Source organism: Bos indicus x Bos taurus, chromosome 17 (genome assembly GCF_003369695.1).
Source record: "Bos indicus x Bos taurus breed Angus x Brahman F1 hybrid chromosome 17, Bos_hybrid_MaternalHap_v2.0, whole genome shotgun sequence".
Lineage (NCBI taxonomy): Eukaryota > Metazoa > Chordata > Mammalia > Artiodactyla > Bovidae > Bos > Bos indicus x Bos taurus.
The window spans coordinates 56,928,238-56,949,206 of record NC_040092.1 but is presented as its reverse complement, the minus strand read 5'-3'; the positions used below and the strand labels follow the sequence as shown (position 1 = coordinate 56,949,206).

At 38.3% G+C, this 20,969-nt stretch overlaps 1 protein-coding gene across 2 annotated transcripts in view; it reads left to right on the top strand.

Annotated features, from left to right (window-relative positions):
- INPP4B (inositol polyphosphate-4-phosphatase type II B) overlaps positions 1-20,969 on the top strand; it is an 850,869-nt gene that overhangs the window by 721,279 nt on the left and 108,621 nt on the right. For both annotated transcript variants that reach the window (XM_027567415.1, XM_027567414.1), the window contains exon 18: positions 7,004-7,163. In XM_027567415.1, coding sequence (XP_027423216.1) covers positions 7,004-7,163 — 160 coding nt within the window. The remainder of the gene's footprint in view (positions 1-7,003; positions 7,164-20,969) is intronic.

The window sequence follows — 20,969 nt, the reverse complement described above, 5'->3', positions numbered from 1 at the left end:
ATGGGGTAGCACACAGTCGGACATGGCTGAAGCGACTTAGCAGCAGCAGCAGCACAACAGTTCAATGTATTTTTCAGAATTAATGGAAGAATAAGTGAGTGGATGGATTTGCTGACTCAGCAGTTCGTCTTCCAACTCAAGTCACTGTTTTTGACAGAGATATTTTATTTTTATTCGTGTAAGACTGATTTTCCTGTGGTTTTATATTAGATACCATTATCTCCCTTGGATACTTTCCTGACTGTTACAATGCCTGGTTTGATGGTGTGCAGCTGAAACCCAATTACCAATTTAAAATTAAAAGCTTTAGTAAATCAGTCATTTTTAATTTATTATTAAACAAAAGCTTTGTTTCATATTTCCATGGATTGGAATCTATAGCTTGATGTGACACATGTTAAAGTAAACTCAGCCATTCAGAATATGAGCTTAATTCTAACTTCAATTTGAAGATACTTGTGATAATAGTTCTTATAGTTGTATCTTAATTTATTTTTTCTCCTAAATAGCAGGCTATTAAGTTAATCAACAAATGTTAATTAAGCATCGATAATGTGCAGCAATGTTATGAATACTTGGGGGAAAACAAATGCAGTCAAAAAAAAGAAAAATGGATTCTGACCTCAACAGCCATATCATCTAATTCAAGTAAATGGCCAGCACTCATAAAACAAGCAGAGATATTGAAAGATATTCTCAGATCGAAAGTAGTTATGTGACACATTAAAAATGTCAAAAGAATTCAGACAGAATTTATATGAAGGTTGAAGAGGATGAAAAAATCATTTCTTCCTTCCTTGTTTCATTCATTAATATTCATTCTTTTATTTATCTATAACCTGGTGAATACTAGGGGCTTCCCAAGCGGTGCTAGTGGTTAAGAACCCACCTGCCAATGCAAGAGATTGTGAGTTCGATCCCTGGGTCATAAAGATCCCCTGGAGGAGGGCATGGCAACTCTCTCCAGTATTCTAGCCTGGAGAATCCCATAGACAGAGAAGCCTGGCCGGCTGCAGTCCATGGGGTCACAAAGAATCAGACACAACTGAAGCAACTTAGCATGCATGCATGATGAGTACTAGGACCTGAGAAGAAAAGAATTAATAAACAATAGTTATTTCCCTTATACAGCCCACTGTGTATTAAAAAGAAAAGATGCATTAATCAGAGAGAGAATAGCAGGAACAGTTCTTAGATATGTGGAACCTGAAAAGGTGAGAACTTGGATTGATGGAAGGTAAAGGAGAAGGCCCTCGAAGCATAAACAGCAGCATGTGTCAAGTTAGAAACACTAGTTCCTCCAAGGTTTCCTTCATATCTTTGATATTCAGCACTCAGCAGGCAGGTAGCCTATGCCCAGAAAATATGTTGAGCTAATTAGCAGCATGTTTCTAGGGCAGCAAGGAGACTGACCTGGATGAAGTTTTCATTTTGAAAACTAAAGAGAAATGTGTAGAGTTAGGATCTTGGTTGACCCAACTACAAGCAAGTTGAGAGAAGAGAAAATACTTACTGCAGTACTCAGCCTGCTTTTGATCAGAGGAGTGATGGCACAAGCGTGGTTATCGATGAAGATAAATGTGGCTCTTGTGTGTAGGCTTGATCATGTGAGAGCTAATCGATAGGTCTGGGCAAGATCCAAACCAGGGACTTTGGAGAGGTCACCTATTGGAGAAACAGTGACTGACCCTCTGAATCACTTGTGTAACTGGCACTGAATTTCAGGGTGAGGCCAGCAGTGTGGTCATTGGGAAACCGAGGTCAGGGATTATTGCATGAGTAGGTGGATGAAAGTAAGCAGGAGGATGAATAAGAAGCAAAGGTTGGGGGCATCTCAATTCTGATGGATGTCATATATCTGGCTGATTTTAGTGAACATGGTGTGTATGTCGTGGACATGGTGTTTATATACATGTGTGTAGGTATGTGTGTAGTATGTAGCTTGGGCCATGAATGTGCCATTTTGTACCATAAAGTATTATATGCACAACACTAGGATTCAGAAAGAAGAGTTATCAAGCTATGGAATGAACAAAGATTTGCAGTGTGGAGGAACCAGGCTTGTAGAGTGCAGATTACTCTCAGTCAACTCAAGGATAGACTGAAGCTTCTTTGTAAAGATGAGATTGGTCTTGTTAATTTTCTAACTGGTTCTATGCAAAGTGCTCAGAAATTCATAGTGACCAGTGGCAAATTATGCATGGAGATAAAGATATAACAGGGTCCCCATATCAACTGTAGTTTAGCCTTTACATTCTTGCTGATCAGAAGTCATCCCTAGAAAAGTTAATTAGCTAAGAATTGCTGAATGAGGTTTTTTTTTTTTTTTTTTTTTTTTAAGTTAACTGCTGATCCAAAGCAATCAGGATTTCTCTTGAGCTCATGAATGTGTGACATGCCGAGTAAGCACCACATTCCCTACCCTCATGGTTCACTCTGCCAGGTGTAATAGCCCCCTGGCTACTCATGTCTACATCCTTCAAATGTGTGTATCCATTGCCACTGGCTTTGACCTGCATGTTAGCTTACGTCCTAACCCAGAAATAAATAAGAACCAAGATCAGAACCTGACTCTGTTCCCCACTGACTTTTTCCCTCATTGCTGAGCAAAAGTTGATAGCCACTTCACCTTCTAGAAGTTGGGTTTTTCTGAAGGTGTTATTAAGGTCGAGGACACCATTAAGCTCCATTTAATAAAGGTTAGACTTTAACCCACCAATGTTCAGTTACTCTCTTCAGCAGTAGGCTAATGACTGCTATTGGAGCGGGAGAAGAAGGAAGGCCCAGCCATCTACTTTTCTGATATGTTGTCGTTGTGTGTGTGTGTGTGTGTGTGTGTGTGTGTGTGTGTATGTGTGTGTGTGTGCGTGTGTGTTTCTAAACCTGTCATGTGGCTGAGGGGATAAACAAAATCTGGAGGCAGATCATATTTTTCTTGCCTGAAAATGGGGAGGGGGAAGGTGGGAAGTGAGAGGAACTCCAGCCAGTCTTCATGCTTCTACTGTCTTCTCCCTGCTAAGCAGGCGATCCTCTTCATGATTTTAGTGGGGAAGAAAGTGGAGTGCGTCCCAGCCATACCAGCAGTCTAAACAAAAAGAATCCCCCACATGGACTGGCCTTGTGAATAAGAAGTCACCAAAATGAGAATGGATTTTTGCTGGTTATTTTCCTCTGTGCATATGCTTTCTCAGAGACATGATGGAAAATGGCTTGTTTAGTTAGAAGAGAAATCAGATACTCGAGGTACATCTTCAAAAATGTTTCCTACTCATTGTTAGCATCCTAGCTCCAAAATAATTATCTTGCTTGTAATTAATAATATTTCTTAATTATCTTCTAAGAAGTGAATTATCACCTTCCCTCCCTATAGTCCACGCCCTATTTCATACCTGGGCCCACGAATGGATTTGGGGCCTTGTTACTAACGTTGTCCTCTGTTAATATTTGCCATTTATGTCCTTTGACCCAGACTGATTGGTCCTTTAGTCAAGTGATTGCTGCACCCCTAATTACATGGTAATGTTGATTTCAGACTTAAGAGTACGTGGCACCAGCCTGCCTTTTTTGTAGAATCATCTCTTAGTTCAGAATTTGCCATTGGGCTCATGTTAAAGCCTCAGATAACAGAAACCTAATCTTAGGCTTATGAGGTGACATGCACATGTCCCTGACCCTTCCTGAGCTCCCTCTCCCCGAAGCTTGTCCCCAAAGTTCTGGTTATTTCATGAAGAAGGATTCCTACTGGATACCAGCATTCTGTGGGAAATCATAAAGAATGAATCCAGTCTTTGGAATTAAATGGAATTTCTCATCTACCTCTACCATTTTAATATTGAATGTTATTCCGTATCTCTTACCAAAAGTTTCCTCGTCTCTAAAATCTGAGTCAATGATATTATGTGGTGGTTTTTGCAGGTTAAGTCAGCTAATGTAAATAGCAATCCCCAATCTGCCTCTGGGTTGGAGTCCTCTCTCTTCCTCCCCGTTTTGTCCCCTCTCTGCCTTTCTTCCAGACCTTCTGCGATATACTGAGGACACGTGTGTGCTTAGTCCCTCAGTCTTGTCCAGCTCTTTGCAACCCTTTGGACTATAGCCCACCAGGCTCCTACGTCCATGGGATTTTTCAGGCAAGAATACTGGAGTGGGTTGCCATTTCCTTCTCCTCTCAGATAACTCACAGTCTAGTATGAGAGACAGCAATGTAAATCAGTGACTTTAATCTACTTTGTCGACACAAGCAGTGTCCGGCAAAGCTCAGGGTTCTCTCACAACCGGCCTGGAAGGATCTGCTCTCCAAAAGATAAAGAACAGAATGAATCTGCTCAGAGTCTGCTGCTGAATGTGCCTTCAACAGAGTATCTGATTGTGAATGAATCATGTATTAGTGTTACATAAGCAACTGCTCTATTTCTTACCCCCAAACGTCCTCCTAAGTGTTTTAAGACTGTTTGCCACACACAACACAACCTTTTACTATATGATTGTTGATCTTAATCAATGAGCATACTTCAGTTTGTTCTTCGTGCCAGTGAAGATCTCTGTACTGGCTGCAAAGCTGACTTTTTTCTCACAGCAGAATTGTATAACCTGAGGCATCTATAAAGGAAGAAGAACAATGGCTAGGTGTAGAATGCAAAATCATCCTCTTACATACCCTTCTGTTCGTGCTCCTCAAAGATGTGATTAAGAGCAGTTGATCCATCCTTTATATGCCTTTACATAAGAAAGTCAGCGTGCACTACTACTCATCTTTGATCAAAACATAAAATTTCTCTCATCATGAGTGACAGGAAGAGAGTTGAAAGCCTATCTCCTCTACAGAGCTAATCTAAAAATTAAGAGAAATTCTTTCCTCCTTTTTTCCTCAGTAACAGTTTGTCCACAGTATTAGCTGGAGAATTGCTTCATTTTTCAAATTATAGTCTGAAAAATAAGGTTGATGGTGGTGATTAAGGCATATTCAGAACAGGGACCATTTTGTCTGGTTATGGGCTTCCCTGATAGCTGATAAAGCTACCTGGTAAAGTTCCCTGGTAAAGAATCCACCTGTAATGCAGGAGACCCGGTTCAATTCCTGGGTCAGGAAGATCATCTGGAGAAGGGATAGGCTACCCACTCCAGTATTTTTGCTCTTCCCTGGTGGCTCAGATGATAAAGAATCTGCCTGCAATGTGGGTGACCTGGGTTCTATCCCTGGGTTGGGAGGATCTCCTGGAGGAGGGCATGGCTTCCCACTCCAATATTCTTACCTGGAGAATCCCATGGACAAAGGAGCCTGGCGAGCTACAGTCCATGAGGTCAAAAAGAGTCAAATATAACTGAGTGACTAAGCATAGCACAGCAGAGCAGTTTGGTTATATGATCTGGAATATAAACTCCTCACCAAATCTCAGTGAGTGATGTCACAAACTCAGCTTGCTTACATTTCTCCAGCATTGCCTCCTGGAAGTGATGAGCTTTTTAGCTCTCAAAATTTCATTTTTTCAGGTACTAGGCAGAAGATGATACAATTTATGGATTTATCAGCTTCCATTAAAAGCAAAATAAATGTGCTTTTAATTCTTGGGAGGAATGATCTGTATTTAGAGAAAAAATTGCTATGATTACTTGTGATTAACAGCATATTTGGTACTCACGATAGAGGGTTATGAAAAGCAAGTATGATTTATTTAGAAAAGCCAGCAAGGGTAGGATGTGATTTTGCCAAATTGCAATAAACTTACCAAGAACTTTTGTAGAAACCATGTCATTGGGTCATTGGACTCCTACTGGAAAATCATCTCATTTCTGAGCACTTAAAGAGCTTATTGAAATTTCAACTTAGTGTTCCCAATGGTTCTTTTTTTTTTATTTAATTTTTATTTTATATTGGGATAGAGTTGACTTACAGTATTGTGTTAGTTCCAGTTATATAGCGGAGTGATTCAGTTATACATATATCCATTCTTTTCAGGTTTTTCCCCACGTAGGCCATTACAGAATACTGAGTAGAGTTCCCCGTGCTATACAGTTGGTCCTTGTTGATAATTTGTGTTATATACGCAGTGTGTACCTGTTCATCTGAAACTGTTCTGGTTGGCTTGGTGACTCCCACGGATATGCATTTTAATTCTCTAGGTCATTCTGTGAGGATGATCTGAAGACCACACTTTAAGAACTTCTAATTCTTAGAGTTGTCAGATTCATAGCAACAAAAATTACAGTGGTGGTTGCCAGGGTTGGGTGAATGGATGAATGGACAATTCATGTTACAGGGTACAAATTTTCAGCTTAGGAAGATGAAAAATTGCTGGAGCCAGATGGTGATGATAGCTGCACACCAGTGTGAATGTATCAATACTGAATGCCACTGAATGATATGCTTAAAAATGGTTAAAATGCACCAGCCCCAATCATCCAGTATCATGAATTGAACTTGGACCGGTGATTTGTTTCATATATGATATTATACATGTTTCAATGCCATTCTCCCAAATTCATGTTGATGTATGGCAAAACCAATACAATATTGTAAAGTAAATGAATAAATAAATAAAATATATTTGACTATTTTATAGCTAAAAAAATGGTCAGCTTTGCGTTATGTCTATATTATCACAATAAAAAGAAAAATAAGAAATTTGAATGCAAGCGGCAGTCATTATTTTAAAATATTGGTGAGTCTTTGCTTTCATACTAATTATTGATAAATAAAATAGATGTCTCCAGTGTAAAAGGTAATTTGTGCTCAATTAGGGATCCACGTTGTACGATAGTTCCTCATTGCTTTATGACAGGGCGAAAACAATGACCTAAATAGAAAGATCATAGCACTTGATTTATGCTTTATTAAGAGAAAATAGATTTCTTGTCTATGCATAATTTGGCCAAATGAATGGGGGGATTAGAGTCACTCAGTCTGCATGATTGTTCCTCTTCCTGCTGTTCTCAAGTGGATTCATCTGATTTTGCCTCGTCTTGGTTTTGCAATACAGATCCATAGTGATACTCATGCTCTTTTCAGGACAGGGTGTGGGCCAGTGTGGGGAAGAGCCTGAACTGCATTATTGCAATGGTGGATAAACTGATCGAAAGAGAGAGCGGTGGCGAGGGAAGCAGCACCAGCAGCAAAGATGTAGAAAAGGACTCTTCTCCAGTGGACTCCATCATAACTCATCCAAAGGGTAAGGAATCATTTTTTTTTTTTCCAATCATTGACTGAGTAAACAAAGTGAGAAAGCCAAGATAAAATGAGATAGAAAAAAGAGGAGTCAATAGTGCTTTTGATGAAAGTGCTGATAGTGTGCTTTTCCACTGCTCTGGCTGGGGTGATGGAAGGCTATTTATCAAATTGCATCTCGGTTGTGTTTTCAGAACTGCTTGCAATGCTCATTTTTTTTTTTTTAAACTACATAAAAACCCTCTTGAAAGGAGAGCACTGTTTTCTTTTACAGAGTCTGATATAGTTTAATCTACTTTTATACACATTCCTCCAAAATTTTATTAGGAAGAAAAACAAGCATCTGAAAATGCTTAGAAACTTTGAGGACTATCAGGATGCAGCATCTTAAAAAGGCTTCTGCAAAGAAGGTGATATGGTAAAATGCTGTTCACCTTATTCTGAGGGAGTGAATGTGTGAATTATTTCAAAAACATGAAGAAGTCTTAATTCCATGTAAGAAGAATGTGTTTGTGTGTTATTACAAAGACATTTTCATGAAGCTTAAGTTTTCATAGATACATGTATAGGCACATGCAGTGATGCATACATATGTCACAGTAGACACACACACACATAGATCTATGTATAGAGACAGAGACAGATACTTTCAAAGGTGTCTTATTACAAGGTTGACTAGCAAATATGGCTTCTTTTGTTAAAATTTTTTTGTTAATTTGATTAATTTTGCCAACAAAAACTAAGACAGATATCTGCACTTCTCTATTATAGAAAGACTTGCTCCTAGAGTCATTCCAGCCAGATTCTTGAGTGTTTGGAGATAAAAAGCATTGCCCTACCCTCTTCTAAAATCTGCTTTCCCTTTTCCTTAAGGAAAATGAGTATAAGAAAATATGGCTGCTTATCAAATTAAATTGTTTTCTCAATTTGTTTTGCTGATTTTTTTATTACTCACATTTTCATCAGGAGTTTAATTACAGGAAACATCAATCTTTCATCACCTGATTAACAGTAGAACCATTTCTAAATCACATTCATCAACAGTGACTTTCTAAAGTTTTCTTACTGTAGATGGTTCTCATCCTCCATATTACATTCACTTAGGTGGAAAGTTTACGCTGATTTTTTTTTTTATGTTCTACTTGATTTAACTGTATATGGGGATTTTCTTTTTTAATAATATCAATTTTATTAATGAAGCTGGTCCAGATTCATAACTTCACATGAATCAAAATGAAAGCCTGTCATAATTTATGTCAAAAAGAAATAGTATACTTCAGTTTTCTTTAACTGAATATTTATTGACCATCAGCAATGAGCCAGGCACTGTGCTGTGCTCTGGAAAATGAGGTAAAGAAGCAGAATCCATATTAGTGATTTGTTCTGTCCATTAAGTGTTCAAGGCACTTGGAACAGAGTAAGATTAAGAGGTTAAGGGATACTGAATTTAGCCACATTTTTTGATGTTGCAGAAAACTGCTTATTGACGAGAACAGAGATCCAAAGTATTGGAAATTATGCATTTATTTGTATCTTGTATTTTATCAGAAGATCGTATCTGTGCAATCAGTTTCCATTTAAAAAGTAAAAATATTTGGTAGGTAAGTCATCTGTAAAATTAGATGAATCACTTTTATTTGAATGTAAGATATTCTTTGGATATAGCCTAAAAACCATGTAGAATTTGCTCCTAAAGTGAATTCATTACTAGATCAGTTTTATGGATGGCTGGAGTCAAATTATAACACAGTGTCCTATAATTTATTTCATTATTTTTATTACTTTTTATTAATATCTTATTTTCCATGTTGATTTCATTCATTCTTTTTTGAGTTATAAATGTTTTTTAGGAGATAAGACACTGTTTAAATTTATAAAATTAAATACATACTTTGGTCTGAAAATTATTTAGTATTGGATAATTTATTATATAGTATTAGATAATGTAGTATTATCAAATAATTCTAAAGTGAAAGCTGTTAACATTTTATGTGCTGGATGATTGTGTATAGAATGCACAACAGAATGTTTTGGTAAAGATATTGGTTCATAAAAGGGATGATTAACAAATATAAATGTGATGTATTGCAAATGAATGTGTGCTCAAGTATACTTAAAATATATTAAATATGTGATGGATGTTATTGCATATTTAAGTGGGATTATTATCAGTTGTTTAAGTAAAGTGTATTCTTATTAAATAATAAAAATAATACTTATTATTAATTTATTTTAATCTTCCTCTTAATTTAGGAAAAATACACTTTTAGTTTCTACCCTAACTTTGTCACATTAAACAATGCAGCAGAGAAATTAATAATGGCTTTCTGAACTATGAAGCAAACAAGCTAAAGTTGCAGTTTGCATATACTACCCCCTTAACTATTTCAGAAAAAAATATTTGAGATCAGTTCAGTTCAGTCACTCAGTTGTGTCTGGCTCTTTGACACCCCATGAACTGCAGCATGCCAGGCTTCCCTGTCCATCACCAACTCCCAGAGTCCACCAAACTCATGTCTATTGAGTCCGTGATGCCATCTAACCGTCTCATCCTCTGTCGTCCCCTTCTCCTCCTGCCCTCAATCCCTCCCAGCATCAGGGTTCTTTCAAATGAGTCAGCTCTTCGCATCAGATGGCCAAAGTGTTGGAGTTTAAGCTTCAACATCAGTCCTTCCAATGAACACCCAGGACTGATCTCCTTTAGGATGGACTGGATGGATCTCCCTGCAGTCCAGGGGACTCTCAAGAGTCTTCTCCAACACCACAGTTCAAAAGCATCAATTCTTCGGCACTCAGCTTTCTTCACAGTCCAACTCTCACATCCATACACGACCACTGGAAAAACCATAGCCTTGACTAGATAGACCTTTGTTGGCAAAGTAATGTCTCTGTTTTTGAATATGCTGTCTAGATTGGTCATAACTTTCCTTCCAAGAAGTAAGCAATTATGTCTGCAGTGATTTTGGAGCCCCCAAAAATAAAGTCTGACACTGTTTCCACTGTTTCCCCAACTATTTCCCATGAAGTAAAGGGACCGGATGCCATGATCTTAGTTTTCTGAATGTTGAGCTTTAAGCCAACCTTTTCACTCTCCTCTTTCATTTGCATCAAGAGGCTTTTTAGTTCCTCTTCACTTTCTGCCGTAAGGGTGGTGTTATCTGCATATCTGAGGTTATTGATATTTCTCCCGGAAATCTTGATTCCAGCTTGTGCTTCTTCCAGCCCAGCATTTCTCATGACGTACTCTGCATATAAGATAAATAAGCAGGGTGACAATATACAGCCTTGACGTACTCCTTTTCCTATTTGGAACCAGTCTGTTGGTCCATGTCCAGTTATAACTGTTGCCTCCTGACCTGCATATAGGTTTCTCAAGAGGCAGGTCAGGTGGTCTGGTATTCCCATCTCTTTCAGAATTTTCCACAGTTGATTGTGAGCCACACAGTCAAAGGCTTTGGCATAGTCAATAAAGCAGAAATAGATGTTTTTCTGGAACTCGCTTGCTTTTTTGATGATCCAGAGGATGTTAGCAATTTGATCTCCGGTTCCTCTGCCTTTTCTAAAACCATCTTGAGATATACATTCAGTAAGGATATGTTCTCAATTTAACTGCATTTCAAACTTTTATTAGAAAAAGATAATTATAAAAATTTGAGAAGAAAAAGAAATAGGATTATGCACAATTTTCACTTTATTTCTGTTAGACACACATTTTGAATATATGTTTAGACACACACATACACTGTGACCAAACTGCTGTACACAGGATAAATATAGATGTGCTTCTTGATATACTGCATATCATTATGAGTATTTCCTCACAAATATTGTCTGGAAATAATGAGATGATAATGGTGATAAACTATTTCATCAAAAGAGAAACCACTCTTTTAGGTATTTAATTAATATTATAATGCTGCATTTAACATGTAAGCATCTTTGAACATGAAAATCTTTAACTACATCTCAGAAATTTTCCTGTAAGTCAGATTGCTGCAAGTGGAATTATTTTATAAGGAAGAGTTATTCCTTCTCTCCCATGTATTTATTTATATAATGACTTGTTGATATCAATGTGGACTCATGAATACTTATTTTATCCTTTGGTTTATATGCCTCTTATGTTATTATTTATTTGGGGTTCAAATTGTTCACGGGCTAGCTAGTAGGAGCTCTTGGTGGCCTTTTGGTAGCTTCTCTTGCATTAGACTATGTATTTCGTTTCTCACTTACTTTTACATTTTATTCACTCTCTTATTCTCCGGCTTCATAAAAAAACTTGCTCTAGGTTCATCTGTATCTGCCCCAGCTTGTGGTTCAGCTAGTTTCCAAGGAACCCTGGTTTCTTTTTTGGAGAATAGCATTTAGAAACCAACATTTAGTTGGGTGGGGATGTTTTAATGATTCTTTGTAACAATAGGTACTCTGAACAGCAGTACCTACAAGCACTCTTATCTTACCAGCCTTAGATATTTTCAGTGATTTCATGCCATTTTGGACGAAAATTGTCATATTGTAGTTTCTAATTATTTGTGTCTTGATATTGTGGTACAGCAGTAAAGAATCTGCCTGCTAGTGCAGGAGACTCAAGAGATGCGAGTTTGATCTCTGAGTCAGGAAGATTCCCCTGGAGTAGGAAATGGCAGCCCACTCCAGTGTTCTTGTCTGGAAAATTTCACTGACAGAGGAGCCTGGTGGGCTACAGTCCACGGGGTTGAAAAGAGTCAGACATGACTGAATATGCATGCATATGCACATTATGTAACTTAATACTGGATTTCAAAATAATATTTTTGATAATAAAATCCATTTCCTCAATAACACCACATTTATCCTCAGTCCATAGCTGTGGTGGAAAAGTCATTACATTATTTTCATTTTACAGTTAATTAATAAATTGATTTAGTGAGTGATTTGAGTCATCTAGAGTTTACTGTTATGTGTGATGTGCTAAATACTGATAGGCATTTCTTGCCACGTCATCTATGAGTGATTGTTTTCCTCACATTAGTTTTTTCCTTATAGTTCAGTTCTGCAAATATTTTAATCAACAAAATAATTGTCAATTTCTGATCAATTAATCAATCAATTTAATCAAATTTTGTTCATGTGCTTTTGACTGTTGTGTTTTATATTGGGATATGTTTTGAAATCTCATAATTAACCTTATGATAGTCAGTTTTTCTTTCTTTACCATCATCTTGTATTTTTACATTATAATCATAATTCGTGTTTCTTTGTTGGTTAAACAGATGGTCTTCTGAATTTTTGATACCTTTATTCATTTTTTAATGTTCCTCTATAACTGCAGATATTTCTCTTTTCAACTTGTAGATTTTTCTCTATACAGTGTATCAGTTTAATAATGTTTTAAACCTGTAGTTTTGGAGGTTTTTTATTTTAGATCTAGAATTTTGCACTATATCTTACTTCATAAATTTCTTTTCAGGATTACTGCAGATAGAGGTGAGAGAAGAAAATCTTTCTGTACATTCTGAGAACGAGTAATAGAATAACCGTTCCAAACTCTCATGCTGATGTATATTCGTATTTTTTCTTAACAAATAAGATTGTCCTCTTATTTTTGTACATTTAAACATACTTATAAGCAGGTGGCTCAGTTGGTAACGAACCTGCAATGCAGGAGACCTGGGTTTGATCCCTGGGTTTGGAAGATCCCTTGGAGAAAGAAATGGCAACACTCTCCAGTATTCTTGCCTGGAGAATTCCATAGACAGAGGAGCCTGGTGGGTTACAGTCCATGGGGTCGCAAAGAGACATGATTGAGTAACTAACACTTTCACTTTTCACTTTTCAAAGGTATAGCATCAAGTACAGTGTAATATGAGACTTCCGCGTTGGCTCAGAGGGTAAAGCGTCTGTCTGCAATGCAGGAGACCCGGGTTTGATCCCTGGGTTGGGAAGATCTCCTGGAGAAGGAAATGGCAACCCACTCCAGTACTCTTGCCTAGAAAATCCCATGGACAGAGGAGCCTGGTAGGCTACAGTCCACGGGGTCACAAAGAGTTGGACACGACTGAGTGACTTCACTTTCACAGTGTATCACAGGACTGCCTCCCTACTTTTACATACTATTCTATTAATGATATTTAAGTTTTATTAACTATTCCCTTGTAGCTTAGCTGGTAAAGAATCCACCTGCAATGCGGGAGACCTAGGTTCGATCCCTGTGTTGGGAAAGTCCCCTGGAGAAGGGAAAGGCTAACCACTCCAGTATTCTGGTCTAGAGAATTCTCTGGACTGTACAGTCCATGGAGTTGCAAAGAGTTGAACATGATTGAGCAACTTTCACTAATAACTCCATTGAGATCCATAAACCTTGCTAAATTGGACCTATCCCTCAGGCTTCTCAAAATTCAAGTAATATTTAAGCATCACTATGCACTGGACATTTTGAAATATTAGGGGCACAAGAAGATTAAGACCCAGTCTGTCTCAATTCTACCGAAGAGATTGATATCTAAACCCATGACTGTAATATAATACACTTTTGAGTACATGCTGAAAAATACCTGTTTCTTTCATCCATCATGCCTCCTGCCCTACTAAGGTTTATTTTATTCACATGCTATAAACGTTTCCTATCTACTCACAGAAGCAACAGATTAAAATGATGAGAAAGCGGAGATAAATATAGATCCTTGAGGCACGTTACAAAAAAGAATTGCATGCATTGAAATACACTAGTTAATCACTACTCTGGGAACATGTGTTCATCCAGCTATACGTTGATTCATTCATGTTATTGGATGGCCTGTATTTCTCTGTCTTTCACAAGGGTATCATGACGTGCCCTGTGAACGGCCAAATACCCTATGTCATTGAATACTTTTTTCCCCTCATCTACCCAGCTATAAGTTCTGCCAAAAAGAATATGAAGTTCCCCTGACGTAGTTTTTCCTAGTGATCCCAGTTTGTCTTCAAGTCATCACTTTTTCTTCATACAAAGGTGGTAAATATCAGGCACATCACAGACTTAGTTCACTTACTAGTGGTTAGATTCCTGTCCTTTCCCAAGTCATAGTTTTCCTTTAACTTTCAGACACACTCCTTGTGGGACCTGAGAATTCACTTTTCCTCCCACATCTTCTACTATATTTCCAGCTGCCTCCAGTTAACAAAATTGTCTGATAACTACCAAGAACTTATTTTATTCCAATAATTTATTATCACTTATAATCCATAGCTTGCTAATGCCAAAGATAAGTCATCTGAAAAAGGCACTCCATCCTCCAAATAGGGATAAATCCAAGGCTTTTTGTTTGTTTATTTTAAGCAAATCTCCCATGTTGTATCTTATATCTTTGGTCGGCCACAGTAACTATCTTCCTGATACACTGGAAATAATTAATGACTAGAACAATTAATCAGTTGACACTGCTATATCTAAAATAGTTCATGGCATTAAGCATTATGGAAGAGACACACCAAATATATGTTAGTTGAAAAACAAAGAGGAAGATCCCTTCATTCATTCAATAGATACTATTTGAACATCTATCCTATACCAGGCACTGTATCTAGAAACACATTTAGTCACTGCCCTGTTCTTGACATCTGGTGGATAAACAGTTGTATTTGAAAGAAGACACACAGAGATTTTCCAAAGACAGCTTCTGCAAGATAAAGAACATAGAAGAGGAAGTATACATTTGGGAGTCCTCAGCAGATAGATAGATGAAACTGGAGAAAATGAAAAGAGAAAGAATAAGAAAAGATGAGCAAAATCTATCTTGCTGAGCCTTGGGGCATGGAAACTGCCTTCACCTGAGGAGTTGGAAGCACCAAGGGATGAAGATCAAATGCAACTTGGATACTAAACAAAGGTATCCAAAGAGAGGAAATAATCACTTTAGTAGTTAAAACTAACTGCACTCACATTTATATGACATATACTTTGCTAAACTTTCCATCCATCCCTCCCTTCAATCTCGCAACAAACTTACAGGGGATATTGTTTTTATTCCCATTTTATAGATGAGAAAGTTGAGCACTGCTTCTAAGATCACAGAGCTGGTAGATAACTGAGCAAGGATTCACATCCAGGCGAGTGATTCCTGATTGAATTTGTTGAAAAGAATTGGGTGTGCAGAATAACTGGTGAAAAGGAATGCTTACTTTTTTACCTTTAATATTTTCTTTAATTGGAGGATGATTACAATGTTGTATTGGTTTCTGACGTACAATATGAATCAGCCATAAGTATAAAATTTTAAGAGCAGTTTTGCATGTAAGTTTACTTTCCTTTATGTTTGCCATTAATATTTGATTAATGGTTTTCCAGGTGGTCATAGCTAATGCTTCACTTGTTGCTTATGTTTCTCCCTATCTTACAAGGCCCTAAACTCCCAGACTCCCACGTGTCTCTTCATGGTGCTCGGCCATCTTCGTCTCATCCTGCTTCATCCTTTCTTATCTAGTCACACTGGACTCTTTTGAGATCTCATCTAATGCTTTTCAGTGCTGGGCTTTCAAAGGATTGCCCATCTCTACCATCCAACTTTTTATCCTCTGAGGCATCTTTTCTGATCTTTCAGGCCACAGCTGGCATTACAAGCATGGGAGCAGGGCAAGTGCACAGATTCCTCTCAGCAGGGCCCTGTGCCATGGGTTTAAGCTCTGTGGTCATCACGCCTTTATAATAATGTTAGCTGTGTTGTTGTGAATAAAGTCCAGTAGTGTGGAGAAGGCTGTGTCTGGGACATGGAGACTTACTTCATCTCCAGTTCTGCCCCCCTGGTTCTCCAGTGCCTGCCCAGCTTCCCCATTCTTATCCTAGCCCAATGACCGTCTCCCATTCCCACCCATACCTACCAAGGGGCCGGGGTGCAAGTGCTGGAGAGGCAGACTAGGTGCCCTTGAAGATCTGCGCACAGGCTTCACCATGCCTAAAGGAATATGACACAGAAGAGTAAATGGAAATCACCATGACAGGCCAGAGAGATACTACTGAGGAAGAAAGAAAGCAAAACCTTGCTTACTGCTTTTTAAGCAGAAGTCTCATAATTTTATTTTTTCATTGAATTCTGCAAATTATAGAATCATGCTTTCTACAAGGATTGCAAGTACAGAGTCCCACAGACATCATGCATGATAATGATCAAGTTCACCTGAATGAGCCAGCTGAAACTGATGGACACTGGAACAAACTAGGAAGAATATATCCCTTCAAAAGAGGGCCACCACTCCAGCTCCAGCCAATCATTCCCATATGGGAATGTGGATCTAAAGTTACCATATCTTCTGATTTTTCAAGTGAATCTGAATTTTTGTATAAAATATCCCAATTTTTAAAAGTTGATAATAGTTTTTTTTAAATAATTATAATGGGAGGAAGGCCAAATAAAATACATTTGAAGGTCAAATGAAGCTGTTCCTGGGCCACTGGTTTGCAGCCTCTGTATTTCTGATTTATTGAAAACACTATTTTAAATGTTATCTCCCCTACTAGACTTGGCTCTATGAGAGAATATGCCAAGTATTTTTTTTTTTCTCTGAATCTCCAGAGCCTAACATAATTCAGAGGCTAACACTGTGGAGTAAAGGCTGAATCACCCTGATCTGCACTGCTACTAGACAAGAAATGCTTAGTTTTCTCAATATTTCCAAGTGACTATCTTCAATGTACGTGCATATCTATGCAAGCTGCTGCTGGGCTGTGCTCAGTCGTGTCTGACTCTGCAACCCCATGGATTGTAGCCTGCCAGGCCCCTCTGTCCATGTGATTTCCCAGGCAAGAATACTGCAGTGGGTTGCCGTTTCCTACTATAGTATTTATGCATACATACCTAAAAATCATCATATCCTCAGAACTTGCACTTAACATGAGAATTATTTAAGTGGTTTTATAATGTGTAACAAGTCTATTTTACTTTGTATATATACTTGTATATATAAATATATAAGTGCAAAGCATCATTTTCATCAACAGGTTTATATATTAATACTCCTGGATTCAATGATTTCTGCACATGAATATTTAGAATTTCATTGGGAAGAAAAAAATCAGTGAATGAGGGGCTTTAAAACTCAGGACAGCAAGCAAAACAACTTGTAAAATACACTTAGAAATTTTAAAAATATTTGGTAAAAATAAAAAAGATAACATATTATAAACTTAGAATTCCAATTATAATGGTACATTCTCATAAAACTAATAAAAACTAATTTCTCATAAAAACTAATCTTATTTCCCTTAAAAATTGTGCAGTGACTTATGATGTAACGAAATAACACTTGACTCAGAATCAAGATATTGTACTTGCCAAGTCCACAATTTATTTATTTGGCTACATGACCTTTGGCAGGTCACTTAAATTCTCTGGGCCTCACTTTCTTTGTTGGTAAAATAAAGATCGTCTGCAATTTTTAAAGATCTCTCCCAGTTCTGAAGTTCTATGATAATAAGATGTCACATTATTTGTGAATTTTTTTTTCTTTCTTCTCAGTCATTCAGCATATTTTGGTTGAGCATCTACTCCATGTCAGGCACTATTCTAGACACCAGGATATAGTAATGGACAAAATGGACAAAACACGTGACCTCCTGAATTTTATATTCTTTTCATGTCTCTCGACATAAAAAATACCATAAGAAAGAAAGACATTGCCTAATATGTTAAAAGTGACGTTCTGTGGAAAAATACAGAGCGAAGTAAAAGGGTTTCAGAATATTGTTGACATTTAATAGAGCAAGCTTCATTGAAAAGTTGATGTTTGAACAAAGACACAAGGAGGTAAGGGAATGAGCCATATGGATACCTAGGGTAAGGATATATTGATAATTGAAAACAGCTAATGCTAAAGCCTTGAGGCATACGTGTGCTTTCCACAATCAGACAACAGCAAAGAAGCTCATTTGGTTTGAATATGAAAAGTTAAGGGGAGAGAGTAGAAGATGAGTTTAAATAATTTAAAGCCTTTCTATTGACTTTGACTATTACTCAGAAAATCCAGAAGCAGTTGGAGGGTTTTGAGCAGAGGACTAACCTGATTTGACAGATTTTAACACCCAGGCTGTTATGTTCAGACTAGACTGTAGATTAGGATAGAACCAGGTATAGACCAGTTAGAAAGCTAATATAATTCTCTAATTGAGACATGAGGGTAGTAGCCTGGACTAAGAAAAGTAGCCTGGACATGATGAAAAGTAGCTGGGTTCTGTACTTTGAAAGTGGTGCCAACAGAGTTTTCTGATGGTTTGGATGGGAAAATGAGAGAAGGGAGAAGTCAGGAATGAGCTGAAGGATGGGGTGGCTGTGGACTAGCTGGCAAGGACTCTGGAAAGAACAGGTTTTGTAGTCAGGAATAGGGACATGTTCTCTTCGAATATCTTAAGTTTACCATGGAAATATCAAGTATGCAGTTAGATATAAAAATCTGAAATTCAGGAGAGAGGGTTAGATAAATGGTCTAAAATTGGGAATTGCTAGCAGGCAATGGCACCCCACTGCAGTACTTTTGCCTAGAAAATCCCATGGACGGAGGAGCCTGGTAGGCTGCAGTCCATGGGGTCACTAGAGTCGGACATGACTAAGCAACTTCACTTTCACTTTTCACTTTAATGCACTGGAGAAGGAAATGGCAACCCACTCCAGTGTTCTTGCCTGGAGAATCCCAGGGACGGGGAAGCCTGGTGGGCTGCTGTCTATGGTGTCGCACAGAGTCGGACACGACTAAAGTGATGCAGCAGCAACAGTAGCAGGTAATTTAAAGCCATGGAACTGAATAATGTCAGCAAAAAAAAAATTGAGTTTTCAGAGAAAACAGAAATGACCTACAGATCACAAATGGGGACAACCTGATGTTAACAAGCAGAGGAGCCGACCTCAAAGTTGGATAAGGAGTGACGAGTGACTTAGGAGGTTAACAAGTATAACATCCTGAAATCTAGGGTTAGACGGTATTCAACAAAGGAGGGATCCATCTACCCAGTGCTGCTGGTAGGTAAGGAAAATGATGACTGAGAAGCAACTTTGGATTTTGCAGCATGGAAGACATTGATGATGCTGATTAGAGTAGCTGTACTAGAATACAAAGGGATTAAAGCCTCAGTAGAGAAGGTTAAGAGGAAAAGAAGAAAAGGAACTGGAGACAGTATTTATGAACAACCCTCTGAGGACTTTCAGCATGAAAGGAAGCAGAGAAATAGGGTGGAATCTATAGAGGAAGTAAGGTCAAGAGAGGATTATTTTTTAAAGATGGGATGATAGCCATGTGTCCTAACGGGAACAATCCAGTAACAAAGAAATATTGATGATGTCGGAGGCAGGGGAGGGAACTGTTTGAGTGATACCCTCAGTAGTGAGAGTAGGGATGATCTGGTGTATACAGGTAGAGGAGCTGGTCTTAGCTAGAGAACAAATAGTTCATCCTCAGAAATAGGAGAGAAGACAGGCATAGAGAACAAACAGGAAAACCAAGGAGGCAAGGCAGGAGTGGGATGAATTGGGATTAACACACACATATATATATATTATATGTTCAGTTCAGTCACTCAGTCGTGTCCGACCAACTCTTTGTGACCCCATGAACTGCAGCACACCAGGCCTCCCTGTCCATCACCAACTCCCAGAGTCCACCCAAACCCATGTCCATCGAGTTTGTGATGCCATCCAGCCATCTCATCCTCTGTCGTCCCCTTCTCCTCCTGCCCTCAATCTTTCCCAGCATTGGGGTCTTTTCAAATGAGTCAACTCTTTGCATTAGGTGGCCAAAGTATTGGAGTTTCAGCTTCAACATCAGTCCTTCCAATGAACACCCAGGACTGATCTCCTTTAGGATGGACTGGTTGGATCTCCTTGCAGTCCAAGGGACTCTCAAGAGTCTTCTCCAACACCACAGTTTAAAAGCATCAATTCTTTGGCACTCAGCTTTCTTCACAGTCCAACTCTCACATCCATACATGACCACTGGAAAAACCATAGCCTTGACTAGACGGACCTTTGTTGGCAAAGTAATGTCTCTGCTTTTGAATATGCTGTCTAGATTGGTCATAACTTTCCTTCCAAGAAGTAAGCTTCTTTTAATTTCATGGCTGCAATCACCATCTGCAGTGATTTTGGAGCCCAGAAAAATAAAGTCTGACACCATTTCCACTGTTTCCCCAACTATTTCCCATGAAGTGATGGGACCGGATGCCATGATCTTAGTTTTCTGAATGTTGAGCTTTAAGCCAACTTTTTCACTCTCCTTTTTCACTTTCACCAAGAGGCTCTCTAGTTCTTCACTTTCTGCCATAAGGGTGGTGTCATCTGCATATTTGAGATTATTGATATTTCTCCTGGCAATCTTGATTCCAGCTTGTGCTTCTTCCAGCCCAGCATTTCTCATGATGTACTCTGCATAGAAGTTAAATAAGCAGGGTGACAATATACAGCCTTGACGTACTCCTTTTCCTATTTGGAACCAGTCTGTTGGTCCATGTCCAGTTCTAACTGTTGCTTCCTGATCTGCATATAGGTTTTTCAAGAGGCAGGTCAGGTGGTCTGGTATTCCCATCTCTTTCAGAATTTCCTACAGTTTGTTGTGATCCACACAGTCAAAGGCTTTGGCATAGTCAATAAAGCAGAAATAGATGTTTTTCTGCATCTCTCTTGCTTTTTCCATGATCCAGCTGATGTTGGCAGTTTGATCTCCAGTTCCTCTGCCTTTTCTAAAACCAGCTTGAGCATCTGGAAGTTCACGGTTCACATATTGCTGAAGCCTGGCTTGGAGAATTATATTATATATATATTATTGATACTGTGTATAAAGCAGATAACTCTATAGCTCAGAGAACTCTTACTCA